The sequence below is a fragment of the Mauremys mutica genome, chromosome 3 (assembly GCF_020497125.1).
Source record: "Mauremys mutica isolate MM-2020 ecotype Southern chromosome 3, ASM2049712v1, whole genome shotgun sequence".
Taxonomy (NCBI): Eukaryota; Metazoa; Chordata; order Testudines; family Geoemydidae; genus Mauremys; species Mauremys mutica.
Genome location: NC_059074.1, coordinates 48,666,759 through 48,682,921, shown reverse-complemented (window position 1 = coordinate 48,682,921; position 16,163 = coordinate 48,666,759). Strand labels below are relative to the sequence as shown.

The following is a 16,163-nucleotide window of genomic DNA, read 5'->3' as shown; positions in this document are numbered from 1 at the left end:
TCCTAAGTGTTTATTTAAAATCATCCAAGTGAAGGAGGAAAAGAGGGAATGAAGCTGCCTTTTCATTAGCACTTCTTGAGATATATAAGTCTCATTGCAACAGGCAAGTCTGTTAAAATAAAATAACCTTCTGTTTATTAGAAAAATTGCTTGCTTTTCACCTCACAGTAGGCGTTGCTCTCACTAGAAAGAAACGTGTGTTCTTACCTCAGGTTAGCTAACACGATAAAATTCTAGTGAAGACAAGGCAATTGTAGTTTGAACACGTTAGCAGGTCGAGATGAATCCTCTTCTCCCTCCTAGTGTCTACCTCCATCTGTTTATGCATGGAAACTACTAACTGCCCTCCCTTCATTAAGAGTTTGCCACCTCCTAGTTAACATGCGATAGCTAACACATGGTAAGAAAACACCCTTTTTTCCTAGTGTGGACACATCCTGAGTGTAGCTTCATGTATTGTTTCTTTTCTTGGAGAGATTTCCAAATTTGTGTTGTATTATGTTTGTTGTAAACATAAAATGCCTTAAATTCCTACTGAACCAAACTGGAAATGCTGAACTTCCTTGACCTGTGTGATCCTTGCATACTGTGTTTTGTTCATTACCTGTTGTAGCTATTCGTTTTGAGCAAGAGCATATGCAAGTGGCTGTCTGACTTTTCTAACCATTAAATGCTTCCTGAGTAACAAAAGAGATTCTTTGGGACTTCTCCCCTTTGTGGATTCCTTTATGAAGGATTTTTTCATCTTGAACTAATGGTTTCTTGTCTGAAGCTTACTATATAAGGCGAAGGTGATGGTGGTGGGAACTGCTCATCCTACTGTATTGACATGCTGAATACATATTAGTAAGTATTTTCAACTATGTCTTGAAAATAATACAACAGATTTCCCATGCTATATTAAAAAAGAACAGATTTAAACATATTTGTATATTTTAAATTGTTTTATAGATTATAAACAATGAGGCGGCATCAGCACATGCAGCATATTCAGATCTGATGAAGCAACAAAAGTCAACAATTGATGAGAACAGAAAACTTACGGGAAAGATAAATGAGCTTGAGAAGATGTTAGAGGAGTTGAAGAAACAAAAGTTCCATGTAGAACAGGAACTCCCCAAAGTGAAGGAAGCTGCAGAAGATGAGTTGAAGAAACAGCAGAAGTATGTGGAAGAGATATCTTTTCAGAAAACCAAGGCTGAGCAAGAGGCAAAGCAGTATCAGCTAGAGCTAGAGAGCATTGCAAAAGAGAAAATAGCTGCAGAGCAGGAGTTAGAACATGTAAGGCAGCTCACCTTGCAGGCAGAGGCTCAAAGAAGTATAGTTGAAGAAAACCTCAGAGCTTTTAGAACTCAAATAGAGGAAAGTACTGCTGTTAGGAGAAAACTTGAAGAGCACCTGAGAAGGAAAGACACAAATCTTCAGGATTTAGAGCAGCAGAAAAAAGCTTTAATGGTAGAACTGAGGAAAAAAACAGAAGGAGAAGAAAAGCTTATGAAACTAATAAAGCAAATGGAACAAGATTTTGAGTATCAAGGGAACCTAGCAGAAAAAAAGCCCCAAGAAAAAGAGAAAACCGAAGCTAGAAGGCAAATAGTTGAAGGCAGATATTCCTTAATAAGAGAAAGCGTGCAGCCAACTTGCACATCTGTGCAAGACAAACATTATCGTGTTGACTCTGAAATTATAGGTTTCCAGAAAAAACAAGAAATAAAGAAAGTAGAGGAGCTTAAACAGGAGGTAGATGAGCTGACTATTGCCAACAAAAAGGCTGAAAAAAACATTAAAGATCTAAAATACGAACTGAATGATCTTGAACTTCAAAAAGCATCAGCTGAAGAAAAGGCTCGTTTACTAAAAGAGAAATTAGATGATGCCAATAATACACTTAAATGTCTGAAAATTGAGTTGGACCAAAAAGATCAGGTAGAGCAGGGATATTTGCAACAGTTGAAAGAACTCGATAGGCAGCTGCACAAAACCACAGGTAAAGCTGAAGAGGTAATGCAAGAGGCCATAGATCTTAAGAAAATTAAAATAAATTATCAAGAAGAGCTGAAATCTCTTCAGCAGGAAAAGGTGCAATTAAAAAGGGAAGTAGAGGAAATGACTAGATCACACACACAAATTGAAATCACTGTTCAGCATTTAAATTCACAAATCAACTCTCTCCAGAAAGAGAAGCTGATAGCTGAACAAAGAACACAGTCATGCAAAGGAGAAGCAAATAATCTGCAAGATCAGTATAAAAAAATCCAGGAACAGCTGCTTCAAAAGACAAGAGCAGAGAATGAAAATCAACAGAAGATTCAAATGATGAAAGATGATTTGGCCAAAAGCAATCGTTTGGCAGAATCGTTGAAACAAAAGGTCGAGGAGCTTACCAGATCGAATACTGAAACCAAAATAATGATGCAACAAATTCAGTCTGAATCAGAGAGGATAATTCTGGAGAAACAAAGTATTCAGAGAAAAAATGATGCCTTAAAAACCCTAGCAGATGGTTTTAAAGAACAGCTACGTACCACAAATGAACAGTTGCACAAGCAGATAATAATCGAGCAAGAATTCATAAGTAAAGTCAAAAGTCTAGAAGATGATCTAATAAAAACAAAAACATTAGCCGGCGAATTTAAACAGAAGTGTGATAAGCAGAGTGCTTTCAAACTGAACACTGAGATAGAGGTTAAAAATCTAAATGCACAACTAAATGCTTTCTCTGTTGAAAAGAGATTGAGTGAGCAGAAAATACAGCTACAGCAAGCTCATATACAAGAGCTAAATAGTAAACTGAAGAAGCTGCAGGATGAATTCCATCAAAAGACCCTAGATGAACAAATGGCACGCAAAAAGATGGCTCTGTTTCAGGAAGAGTCCATTAGGTTTAAACATTCTGCAGAGGAATTTAGAAAAAAAGTTGAAAAACTACTGGAATCACATAGCATCACTGAAAATGACATTTCGGGTATAAGACTGGAATGTGTCACTCTTCAGCAAGAAAAAAATATGGCTGAAGAGAATATAAAATTGTACAAGATGCAAATTGAAGATCTGCAAGAAAGACTTCAGAAATGTCGTGAGCAACTACAACAAGGAAAGCATGCTGAAATGGATTATTTTCAGAAATATCAGAAACTTGAGGAGGAATTGGAGGTACAGAGGCGTATGGTGGAGACCCTAAAACAGGATATGGACATGCCGATGAAGGAACGTGAACACCAGTTCCTAATGTTTCAGAATGGAGTTAAACAACATCATAACATCAAAGATTCTATATTCAAATTGGACTGTGAGAAGAAGGTAAAGGAATTTAATTACCTGGGAGAAACCTCATCTAGAGATTTAGAACAACTTCATCCATGTGCAAAAATGACTTCTTCGTTGTTAAGACAGAAACAGGAGAGACAGGCTGATATAAACATTCCGGGGTTTAAAATGGATCGATTAGGAGAAAAGAAGCTGCACCTGGGTGCTGATGATACAGAACCAAAAGAGGCGCAGTTCCAGTTGTCAAGAAAAAACCAATCCCTAGAAGATGATACAGGCCAACAGTCTTTTACAGAGTTTGTTTCTCAGACAAGCACCCAGCTCCAGATAACTTTTGATAAAACAAACCCCATGACAAAAATATCAGAAATAGACAAATTAAGAGATAAAAACCTTCACACTTCCTGGCATGAAGAAGAAAACCATGGACCGGGACTAGTAAAGCTAATGCACCCTTTGGAGGTATACTCTAAGTTTTGTTGACATTTGCCTTGCTGGTGCTGGTTTTTACTGTTCCATTCTTTAAAATTTGATATTGCTCCTCTATGCTCTCTGTTGTATACTTTTTTTTTATTCTGGTATATGGGGACCTCTTCTGCTTATCTGTGAATACAAAAAAAGACTAAAATACTCAAATATTTGCAATAGGATTATTTGAAACTATATTTTTATTTGTTAAAAGTTTATGTACATTATAGAAATTCACACACAATGATTATACTCAGTTACAGTTAAAAGTGCATTGAATGATATCAATAAGTGCAGGTAATAAGCACAGAATAAAATTTCTACTTTGGATTTCAGCCACATGCCCATTAATCTATTCTTTTTAAATAAATATTTGAGGTGTATAATTTTTTTTTTAAATCTAGTTAATTATATCCTGTGCTATCCATGCTAATAAAATTTCTTATTCATGATTTCTGCTGTTCACTTTCTCCATTGCATTCTTCTGGTGGTGGACTTTGGACTGAATTGTGTAAAGTGCAAATTACATTCTCCAGCTCTATTGCTCATTGTGTCAAAAAATTCCTGTTTGCAGATAGTGAAGAGCAAGCAATATGATGTGCTTGTTGAAGTTACAACATTAAAACAAGAAAATGACAAGAATCTTGGTAATGAAGACAGGATGTTTGATGGATACCAAACATCTGAAGGTTTAAGGGGAGAAGATTTTCCAAAGATTAGCTCTTTCTTAGAGGGCAAGAATATGAAGAATGTTGATACGGTTCACTATGAATATTCTGCTGGGGAAGATGATCTTAAATTTCAAGGTCTCCGACATGATGTAACTGCCAGGCAGTTGGTTGAAGTGAAGCTTCTAGACAGGAGCACAGTTGAACAGCTCCATTCAGGGCAGAAGTCATTTGATGAGGTTCAGAAAAGTCTTGAAATGTTTTTAACTAAACCTACTGCTATAGCTGGGCTGTACATTGAATCCAGCAAAGAAATAATCTCTTTTGCTTTAGCAGCAAAGAAAAGAATAATTGAAAAAACATTAGGATTAGCGTTTTTAGAAGCCCAGGCTGCCACAGGTTTCATCATTGATCCCACAACAGGTCAGAAATATTCTGTTGATGACTCAATTGTTAGAGGACTTGTAGATCATGAATTCAAAGGTAGACTACTTGAGGCAGAGAAAGCAGTTTTAGGATATTACTGTTCTGGTAAAATAATATCAGTGTATCAAGCTATTGAAGCTAGAATCCTGGAAAGACAAAAAGGTAAAAATATTCTTGAAGTCCAGGTTGCAAGTGGGGGAATTATTGACCCTGTAAGAAGTGTTCGTATTCCTCCAGATGTCGCAGTGCAGCTAGGCTTGCTAAATAACACAATTTTAAAATTTTTACATGAACCTTCTAGTAATACAAAATGTTTTCAAAACCCAAATAATAGGCAAGTCATGTATTACTATGAGTTGCTGAAAATTTGTGTGTTTGATGTAGATAGCAAATGTGTTCTGCTTCCAGTTGGGGAAAGAAAAATTACTAGCCCATCAGCAGAAAAAGTTCATAAGATTTCCGTAGTCGACATCAAAACTGGAACAGAAATGACTTCATATGAGGCTTATCAAAGGGATTTAATTGATAAAAATACATATCTTGAGCTATTAGAACGGGAATTTCAGTGGAAGGAGTCTACGTGTTTTGATTCCCGTGGAAACTCTTCACTTTTGCTAACAGATCTCAGAACTGGAATACAGTTTAATATTGAAGAGGCATTAACACTGGGTACAATTGACAGAACATTAGTCAACAAATATAAGGAAGGCCTCATCACAGCTAATGAGTTTGGTGATATTTTGCTGAGCAGTTCACAACCATGTAAAGATTTGAACAGCCCTATTGCAGGATACTGGCTTTCTGACACCAATGAAAGAATTACAGTTCTAAAAGCCTCACGCAAAAACTTGGTGGATAGAATTACTGCCCTAAGGTGTCTTGAAGCTCAAGCCAGTACAGGAGGCATAATTGATCCATTTACTGGGAAAAAATACAGTGTTTCAGAAGCTTTGCAAAGGGAGTTAATTGATGAAATAAGTGCTAAGCAAATTCAACAGTGTGAGTTAGTCTTTACTGGGATCATTCATCCTGTAACAAACAAAATTATGTCAGCCATTGAAGCTATGAATGTAAATGTCTTGAACAAAGACACAGGCATTCGCTGCCTGCAGTATCAATACTTGACTGGTGGACTGATAGATCCAAAATCTCATTGCAGGTTGTCTATGGAAGATGCTATTAAGAATGGCATTATTGATGCTATCACAGCTACAAAAATTAAAGATGACAAGTCACATGTTAAAGCCATTACATGCCCCAAAACAAAGAAGAAGTTAACATACAAAGAAGCCTTGGAAAAATCTATTTTTGATTGCCACACAGGGCTACGATTATTAGAAGCAACTGAGCCCATTAAGATAGGAATTTCTAGTCTTTATTATGCTTCATAATCAAACAGTTATTTTGGTACTCACTTTTGGGCCAGATCCAAAGTCCATTCAGTGAAAAGACTCCCATTGATCACTAGGCTGTTGGTGGGGAACTACTAATACTATTATGTAATCATGTGAGAGTGATAACATACTATAGAAGTTAGATACCATAAAGGAATACAGTTCATAATAGGCATGAAGTGCTGTAGTGTTTACATGGTTTCATTAGGTAAAAGTCCCATTGACTTCAAAATAGGAGCTGTTTTATGTATAATATTACAGTATTTCATCCAGCCATGATGGCTTGATTTGGAATTTCAAACTGCTCTTAAATCTTAAAAAAACCAAATATTTTATATTACAAAGGTATCAAAATGTGGCACAGAGATTTAGGCTTAAATCTTTGGAACACTTATGCACACGAGACTACTCACATGCATAAAGCTACTCACATATATTTAGCATTTGCAGAATTAGGTCATACATTTGTAGTCTGGAGTGGTATTGTTTAAATTTCTCATCAAAATGATTTTCCACTGATTTCAGAGAAAACTTGGATCAGTGCAATTAGTTTTTCATACAGCTGCAGTATGTACAAGATAAGATGTATTGATATGAAGTGCTTAGTTTTTTAAACCATTTTTAAATGTTTTCCTTTTTTCTTGTGATAAGTGAAAGCGTTTCAACACATTTTTAAGTACTGAAAAGTTTCCAACTACTATAAAACTCTGGTTAAAAATCATATACTATTTGACACAAACTACAAATTCATAATATATTTATTGCAAACAAAATGGTGACTCCTCTGTGATTTTTTTCAGTATATCTTGGTTCGAAGACTATAATAACACTGTATTTCCTCCTAAATGTAATTTAGTAACCTATCCCAATGTACTCCGGAAGTGTGATATCCAGTGCTGGCTAAGGCTAATGCAAAGGCAGCAATTCAAAGATGCTTTAGCTTTTCTGACTACAAGCATTATTTAGATTTTAATTACTAAGTAGTGGCTGGGAGGTTAATCTGTTTCTGTACTTTCAATAAAATGGTTCATGTGTGTGCGTGTGTGAATATGTATATACCATAGCCATTTTAGAATCTGTGCAAATATCTTGGAGGAATTATCTCTATTAATGTCTCCAGTTATATTGCATATGCATATATATTTTCATATAGGTGACCGTAATGCATAAGGTAAAATAAATAAATAAAACTACTCAAACTATTGTAGTTTTTGTGGTAATAGTGGCATTATGAGAGGATTGAGAGTTAGTGGGTCTTACAATTTAATATCTCAACTGTTTAAATAAATGTATTTTTTACGATGCACATTACCCCCCAGAAGTCAATGGAAGAGGAAAAGAAAGAGCATGTTGAGAAAGCTGGGGATTTACTGAAATGGGTGTCAGACATCAGCAAGACCCTCAGCAGGGGAGAAGGAGAAAAGGCTGAAAAGGCAGACTTGCCTAAGCAGCAGGTACTCAAAGATTTCTTGATAGAGCACCACTTTTTGTTGTTGTTGTTGTTGTTGTTGTTCTTTGTCCTGGTTAATATGCGCAAAGGTTTCCATAAATATTTTTGTGATACTCGAAAGATTCAATTTCACATTTGGTTCTGAGGGAAACATTTTAAAATGTTAATAAAATACATTTACAAATATGAAAACATTTAAGAGAACAAGATATTGTGGAGCACTCTTAAGAAAAAAAATATAGTCTGCCCTCTGGGATGTGAAGATCCCAAAATGCGACATGTTCTGACTACAGAGGGCTGACCTATCCAGAGGCAAAGTTGGGGCACAAGGCCACTAATATAGAAGGAACACAACTCTGAACCTGGGAGCTATAGAACCAACTGGGTATACAGCTTATATAAATGATCTCTGCCTTCTGCACAATGTACATCCAATTCTGGGTCTGTTTCCTCGTCTTGCAGGAGTTACTACAGCACTAGTAATACCCACGCTACCTCCAGTAAAGAAGGAATGGGAGTGGAGAAGGGATGGGATCCCAGATCAATTTTCATTTTCTTAAAAAATATAAATACTTTGAGTTGGAGTAGGTGAGGGCTACTCTCATCCATTGAGCACTGGAGGCAATAATGTCTCCTCTCCCATGATTCTTCAGTTGAAGGTGGCTTCGTTCCTGCCTCCCACAAGAGTGCTGTTTTAGGGAAAGGAGATACAGAGTGGGTCTGCTGGGATCCTTTCTTACCCCCACACTAAGCTCTGTGAGTGAGACTTGGTGGTCAGATTGCCTCATTATTTGCATTTTTTCCCTTTCTTGACTGTCAGTTTACCATGTTAAGACACCAGGGGAGACACTGAGTAATATTTCTAAGCAATTCTGATTGTCTGTCTAGGACTCTACCAGTGGGAAGGGGACACATTTAAGTGGCCACATAAGGTATTGTGTGTAGCTGGCTCTTTTTCGAGTAGTGTCCCTATGGGTGCTCCATTTCAAGATGTGTGCATGCTTGTGCACTCTGGATCAGAGATTTTTCATCAGCAATGTCCGTGGATCCATACCTTCATCCTAGACATCCTGGTCCTCTGGTATGAGGGCATATAGTGAGAGACGGAACTGCTGCCACTCCAGTTCTACCTCAACTGGCTGCGGCTTGAGATGAGCATTGCGGTGTCCTCCTTCTGTATTTTCTAAGTATTTTTTTCTTTATTTTTATTTAGCACAATTTTCACTTAAAAAAAAGGGGTGCAGGGGTTCCACTTCCCTTTCTTTGGCCTGAATTGTGCCTTTGTTTTTCTCGGGCCTTTGATCCACGGTCTCAAGTGCAGGCTATGCCCAAGAACCTAGGCTTTGAACCCTGCCAGACCTGCCATAGGTCTTTCCCCATCAGTGCTGGACATTAAAACTGGCTTGAGTTGTCTCACATCCCCTCCAAATTCAAGATCTACTCAGGGTATAAGAGCAGATCTAATACGTTGATGGGGGACAGGCTTAAACTCTTGTTAATGGAGCACTCACTGACACCAACAAGATCTGAGTCACCCCTCTGTACACTAGATCCACAGAGCTCTGGTGACCATCTCTGTTGCGATGGTAAGCAAAGACCCAGGGTGCCCTTCAGAACCATCTTAACTATCAAAGAAGAGAAGGATTCCTTCCCCAGAACAGGAAATGAGAAAGGGAAAGTCATCCACTCGATCTAGGTCTCAGGAGACCTTGTGTCTCATTATGCATACTGCTGAGGCTCCCATCCCCCCTGCTATTGAGATCATGGCACTGGCTAAGACGACCATGCCACATACCAAGAAACTGGTAAGCTATGTTAAGCAGTACCTACATTGGCACTGAACTCTATGGCTTCAATACATAAGGACTCCAGAGCCAGACTGAAAGCATCGATACCATCTCCAGCAATCAGACTTGAAGGACGTACTGATTGTACTTCAGCACCATCTATGGTACCTCCAGTTATTCTGACTCCCGATATTTCCTACTCAGAGTCCCTGGTACTGTCCAGTCTTTTGACTAATGTGGACCTTCAGATCCTGGAGCATCTGAGTCATCATTGCTGAGAAATACAGAGACACACTCCCCACCAGTACCATCTCACCTGACAGAGCCTACTTACTCTCTCCTACCATTTTCAGTGATGTCTTGCCCTCCAGTACCATCTTGGCCTCCAGTCCCTCATAAACTTTTTGAGGGCACACAGATATATTTCCAGCCAATCCCAACTCAGCACCTTCTGGTACCTTCATATCAACAGCCTCTGATACCCATGCATTTATGGGATCCCTTTGGGGCCCTGGTGCCAACTTAACCATTGGTATTGACACCATTTGCCCCTCCAATTGGCACAGGAGATGACTCCTCATCGGATTCTGAAATATCTATACAGGATTTCCCTTTTCAGCCTCCTTCGGGGTACACTCTAGCAAGGGATACACCCAACCGTAGCAAGGATAACAGTGGGGTCTTGCCCCATTCCCTTACACCCCACCAAGGTGGGTGTTATTGGAACCTATAGGCCCCTTATGGTGATTAGTTTTACCGGGTACCATCTCATAAGAGGATATATCAAGAGCAACAAAGGCCGCACTCAGGTCCCTCCGCACAGTGCAATCATACAAAGGAGCAAGAGCTGTGGAGGAAGAAACATCACCTTCCCGCAAATCCTTCTCCTCACCAAATGAGACTGTCATGCCTCCCTTGCCATCTTATGTTGATGACCTTCTGGACCTTATGAAGTATATAGAGGAAATCCTATACATGCCATTGAAAGAGAAAGAACCCCAACACTCCTTGTTGGACATCCTTCACACATCTTGTCTGAGCAAATTCACCCTGCCCATTAATGATGCTCTGTTGGCCTGGGCACATACTGTGTGTCAAACCCCAGCTACTGCACTGCCTATGTGTAAATGGTTGGACAAAAAGTATTCCCACCCAAAGGATCAAAATATTTCTTTTCACATCCTACACCCAACTCTCTGCTCATGGAAGCAGTCAACAAACGGAATAGACAACATCGATTCCATTCCATTCCTTCTCATAAAAAACAAAGAGGATTGGTCCTTCTGGCATGGAAAAACGTACTCCTCTGCCACACCACACTTGAGAGTAACCAATTACCAAACCCTGTTGATGAAATACAATTTTACAAACTATTCCATCCATCTTAACTACACCAGCTCTCTCTTATTCCCTCCCCGCCTTCTACTCACTTTTCAGAAATAACATGTACACTTAAAAGTTAAGAGGGTTCCTCTTTTTGGCTTGCATATATCTGCTTCTCTCCATCTATGCTGTTCTGAAGGAGAGTCTCTTAAAGCTGAAATGCTAATTCTGTACACAAGAAGAGGGTGATAAGTGGGTAATAGGAACAGTGGAAAAATTATGAATGTTATTGTTGGCAACCAACCCTAACTTTTAAAGGAAACCAAGATGCTGACCTGGTGAAGAAATGCATAGTTCTTCCCATATGCTTTCTTCTCAACATGGCAGTGAGTAGCTTGGGGGTAGGTCTATACTTACCGCGCGAGTCGACGCGGAGAGTTCGACTTCTTGGAGTTCGAACTATTGGGTCTAATCAAGATGCGATAGTTCGAACTCCCCACGCGCTCCGGTCGACTCCGGAACTCCACCACCGCGAACGGCGGTGGCGGAGTCGACCTTGGAGCCGCGGACTTTGTTCCCGCGGCGTCTGGACTGGTGAGTAGCCCGAACTAAGGTACTTCGACTTCAGCTACGCTATTCGCATAGCTGAAGTCGCGTACCTTAGTTCGACCCTCCCCCCCTTAGTGTAGACCAGGCCTTGGACTCTGTCCAGATTAGAATCAGCATTATGCTAACATGGTTTCCTGGAGCAGTGTAGATAATGATATTTCATTATAAATCTGTTATTGCTAGTTTGTAAGCTACCCTGCTATATAGTATTGTAACATGGTTGTAAGAAACAAGCATCTCTCTCCACTCTGGTCAGAGACACTGTGTTACACAACCTTTTATTTGTTCTTAGTGTTAAGAGACCTGATATAGTTTTTGACTAGCTTAATTATCAGTTGCCACATTGATAATGTTCATAAAGTCAAACATAAAAATAAAGCACCTGGTCATCTGTACTGGGGTGTAGTGTAAGAAATATAGGGTGAAATCTCCTTAATCAGCACCTTGAAAAGCTTCACTCCCAGTTAATTGTAAAATTTCCGGCGGGGGGCGGGGAAGCAATAGTTTAAATATATAGTTTAATATATTTAGCTACCAGGTTGCACGCTATCCTCTGGAATGAGCCTTTGTTTCAGATATTTACTGCAGTTAATGGGTGTAAAGTGGTTTATGTGAATATAAATTTCCAATTGTGAAGTATGCTGCTTCCCTGCTCTCCTGGGGCTGACTTGGCTGGATGGTCATATGAGCAGCCTCAGGATCATATGAATGTTTTATGACTTAGTTTAGTTTATTTAATTATCCTTGTAGATCAGAATACAGATAACCACCTAACATCAAACATAAAGCTTTGGCACTGTCCTCATTGTCTAGCTCACAAAGCTGTTCATATAGGATATACTGACCATATAGTACAGATTCACAGATTTGTTCGTGTAGGACCAATACTAAGGGCTTGTCTACACTACCGGCTGGATCAACACGCAGTGATTGATCCAGTGGGGGTCGATTTATCCAGTATAGACACGATAAATCGACCGCCAATCTCTCTAGCATTGATTCCGGTACTCTCCACCTCAAAAAGAAGCACAAGAGGAATTGATGGGAGAGCTTCTCCCATCGACACACTGCAGTGAAGACACTGCAGAAAGCAGATCTAAGTACACCTTTACCTTGATATAACATAACCCAATATAATACGAATTCGGATATAACGCGGTAAAGCAGTGCTCCGGGAGGGCGGACCTCCACGCTCCAGCGGCTCAAAGCAAGTTCGATATAACGCTGTTTCACCTATAACACAGTAAGATTTTTTGGCTCCCGAGGGAAGCATTATATCGAGGTAGAGGTGTATGTTGACTTCAGTTACATTATTCATGTAGCTGAAGTTGCGTAACTTAGATTGATCTCCCTTCCCCACCCCCTACCCCCACCAGTGTAGACAACCCTAAGTGTAACTATGGTTTCATAGTACCAGTTTAGTTTTTATTATTCTACAAAGTATCAGTTTGAAAAGCAGTGAGCTTTATGGGTGGGATTTCCAAAAGCACTCAGTGTTGGCATATCCCCCATTCCCATTGAAGTTAATAGTAAAAGTCATTGGCAGAATAAAGCCAGTGCTGACATTCAGGACATAATCTGTGACTTTCAGGTATTTTTTCTGAAGTCATGATCTTTGTCATCTTGGTCGGGAAGCTACTGAACAAGACTCCTTCATGAAATCTGTATAAGGTTGGCTTTCCATATGTCAGGTGTAGCCGAATACTACATATGTCAGGTATAGCCAAATAGTTAAATAATATTGTATGCTTTTAAACAAATATTGTAAAATAAAGGATATTTGGCTTCCCTAGTAATTATCCGTGACAAACAGCTTAATTCTAGACAAAGATTTGTGCTGTGGGTTTCCCCTTTTTAAAATGACAGTATTTTTGCCATGACAAACAACTAACCTTACCTAGGCCTAGCCTGTCCAGAAATGCCCAAAGTTTGCCCAGTATGGCAGGCTCATCAATACTCAGACTGAAAGTAATGGAGTTGTATGTGTTGGCTACTTTTCCATTCTCTCTTTTCAGACATATGCACTGTGGAGAACTGAATTTTGATTGTATATTTTTCAGATTTCCACTGATGAAATAGTAACCAGGAGAGAACAAATATCTGAGGCTTTGCAGACTACACAGTCATTTTTGGCTAAACACAGTGACAAGTATGTTAAATTTTATCACAACATTTTGTTAATATAACTGTAATTAAATTACTGCATCATATTTGCTTATAAGGAACAGACTGGTATTCTCATCTTACAGTTACACTGAGTAATATTTTATTTGTTCTTTTTGTTTAGTTTAAATGTAATTGTGAAGAGAACTTGATTAGGTGTATAAAAGATTGTATCAATTTAGATGGAAGTAGAGGGCCCAAAGCATTAAAGATGTTAACATAACCCAGTCACTCTCCAATTATTAAACAGTGTTAAACAAGGTTCAAGACTTGGTGTATAGAGACCCAAGTCTACTTAATACCATGGCAAACACATCATTAAAATCAGTTTAACCTTTTATTAGCGATACAGAGAGAAAATGCAGCTTCTGTCTCTAATGTTGACTCTCACTTGCAACCTAACTGCCGGAAAAACACAGGCACAGCACAGGATCTTATCAGCCTCTCCCAAGACCTGGCAAACTTGTACCAGCATTGGGCTGTTTAGGGCATTTCTTTAGCTTCCTCTTTCTGGTAACCGCTTTTCAGCAGTGTTTCAAAATATGCAGCCTTGGTGGCTAGGCCAGACTCTTATTTGACAGAAAGTAAAAGGAAGGAGATAGGAAAGAGAAGAAATAAGGTGGGGGAAGGAAAAGGACACACGGGGTGGGATGGGATGGGGAGAAAGATGAGTGACAAAGTCTTGCATCCTAGATGGTGTTTTAGGATTTAACTATAGCCAGTGGAAATGGGAGCGTCATCTGGCTCCCTCTATGTGGCCTGGTCTGTCAGGACATTTTTCAGGATTGGGATGAAGAAGGTCCAGCGTCCCAGGAGACTATGAGGGTGGCAGCCATGATGGTGAAGCTCTCTCCAGTAGCCAATTTTTCTCCCAAAAGTCTCTTTTTGAGGACTGCAAAAGGGTGCAACAGGTGGAATAGCTCACCCTCTTGTTATTTTGTCTACCTATTAGGCCTAATTTCTGACACACTGATTGGGTTTATTGGTTTCCGGGTTCCTCACTTTTCTTATTTACTAGGCATGATTTTAACACAGTCCTTGAATTATATCAGTAGGCATTTTTTTTAGTCTTCTGAATTGCTTTTGTACCTTTTCACATTTCCTATTAATATTTGTTTTATAGGTTATTGTGACATTTCATGAACTTTCTCACAGTTTTTTCAATTGAGCCCACAATTGAGATAAATTTGTAAGCCCAGTCTTCACAACAGCTCCCTGGATTAGGTGACACAACACATGACAATACTTTTATATTTATACAGCACCTTTCATTTGAAGGACCTCAAAATGCTTTACAATATTAACAAACTAAAATATAAGTTATATAGAGAAGTTTTGTTTCATCCATCACTGAAATTAGTAAATGTAATATACTTGGATTTTAGTAAAGCGTTTCCCATGGTTCTCATGAGCGCTTGCTATCAAAATGAATTCACATTGCCTTGGCTGGTGGTCAGTAAACAGTCAGAGGCATGGAAAACTGGCCAAGAGACCATAAACAATAGAACTGAGGGAATAATTCACTAAAAGCATCTTTCAGTTAATTTTGCCTCATTTTCTGATCACCAGTTGACTTAAATGTATTAATTATTCAATTGTATTTGATGAATGTTTTCATACAACTTTTTTATCATATGTCCTAATATTGGCCCAAAAACTCAAGTCAGATTTTTCTCATTTCTAAAATAATTATAGTATCTAGCACTTTTCATCAATAGATATCAATACACTTTGCAAAGGATGTCACTATCATTACCCTCATGTTACAGATGGGGAAACCGAGGCATAGGGAAGTGAAGTAACTTGTTCACATTCACCCAGCAAGCCAGTAGCTAAGCCAGGAATAAAACCCATGGCTTCTGAGAATGAGTTCACCATTCGATTTGCTAGATCATTCTGCCGATTCGATTTGTATGATCACATACACACAACTCACAACCAACAGAAAAGGCAGAACTTATCACCTACTGAAGTTTTCAAATCTGATAATAATCGTATCTATTTTTTTTTGGTAGAATGACGGTTGGAGAGAGAAATGAAATGGAAAAACAAGTGAAGTCCCTTCAAGAAGGTTATAACCTCTTATCTAATGAAGCTTTGAAACAACTGCAGGGGGCACAAAATGTAGGTGATGAAAAGATGGAGGAAAAGGTAATAGCACAGAAAATTTTGTTGTTGTGTTTCTAGCTGTAGTACATTATTCTTTTTAGATTTACTGCATGGTTGTGGAACAATATATTAACAATGAAAGGAGAAACTGTATTTGATTGTACGTATCAATAAGCTGAGACCTGAATCAAATGACTGCAGTTTCTATATATTTGTATAATATATGTAGTCTTACGTGTGGATATGAACATTCTGTTCATCAGAACTTGCGTGAAGAGTCTTAATACTATGTGCCTTGCATGAACAAAGATAAGCAAATCATCCATCTCTTAACTCTTCTCTTTAAAAACCATCCTCTGATTGCTAGATAAGTTTGTGTGCTGCAAAAATATGACACCATAAAATAATATGGGTTAATCTCTGCCATGTACTCCCCCAGAGATATCCCAGAAGATATATAGTGTTCCAGGTTTTCTTTAAATTCCAATTGGGTATATGG

At 38.7% G+C, this 16,163-nt stretch overlaps 1 protein-coding gene across 1 annotated transcript in view; it reads left to right on the top strand.

Moving 5' to 3' along the window:
- DST (dystonin) overlaps positions 1-16,163 on the top strand; it is a 440,007-nt gene that overhangs the window by 268,029 nt on the left and 155,815 nt on the right. Inside the window, exons 36-38 of the mRNA XM_045009616.1 lie at positions 7,543-7,677; positions 13,453-13,541; positions 15,571-15,706. Coding sequence (XP_044865551.1) covers positions 7,543-7,677; positions 13,453-13,541; positions 15,571-15,706 — 360 coding nt within the window. The remainder of the gene's footprint in view (positions 1-7,542; positions 7,678-13,452; positions 13,542-15,570; positions 15,707-16,163) is intronic.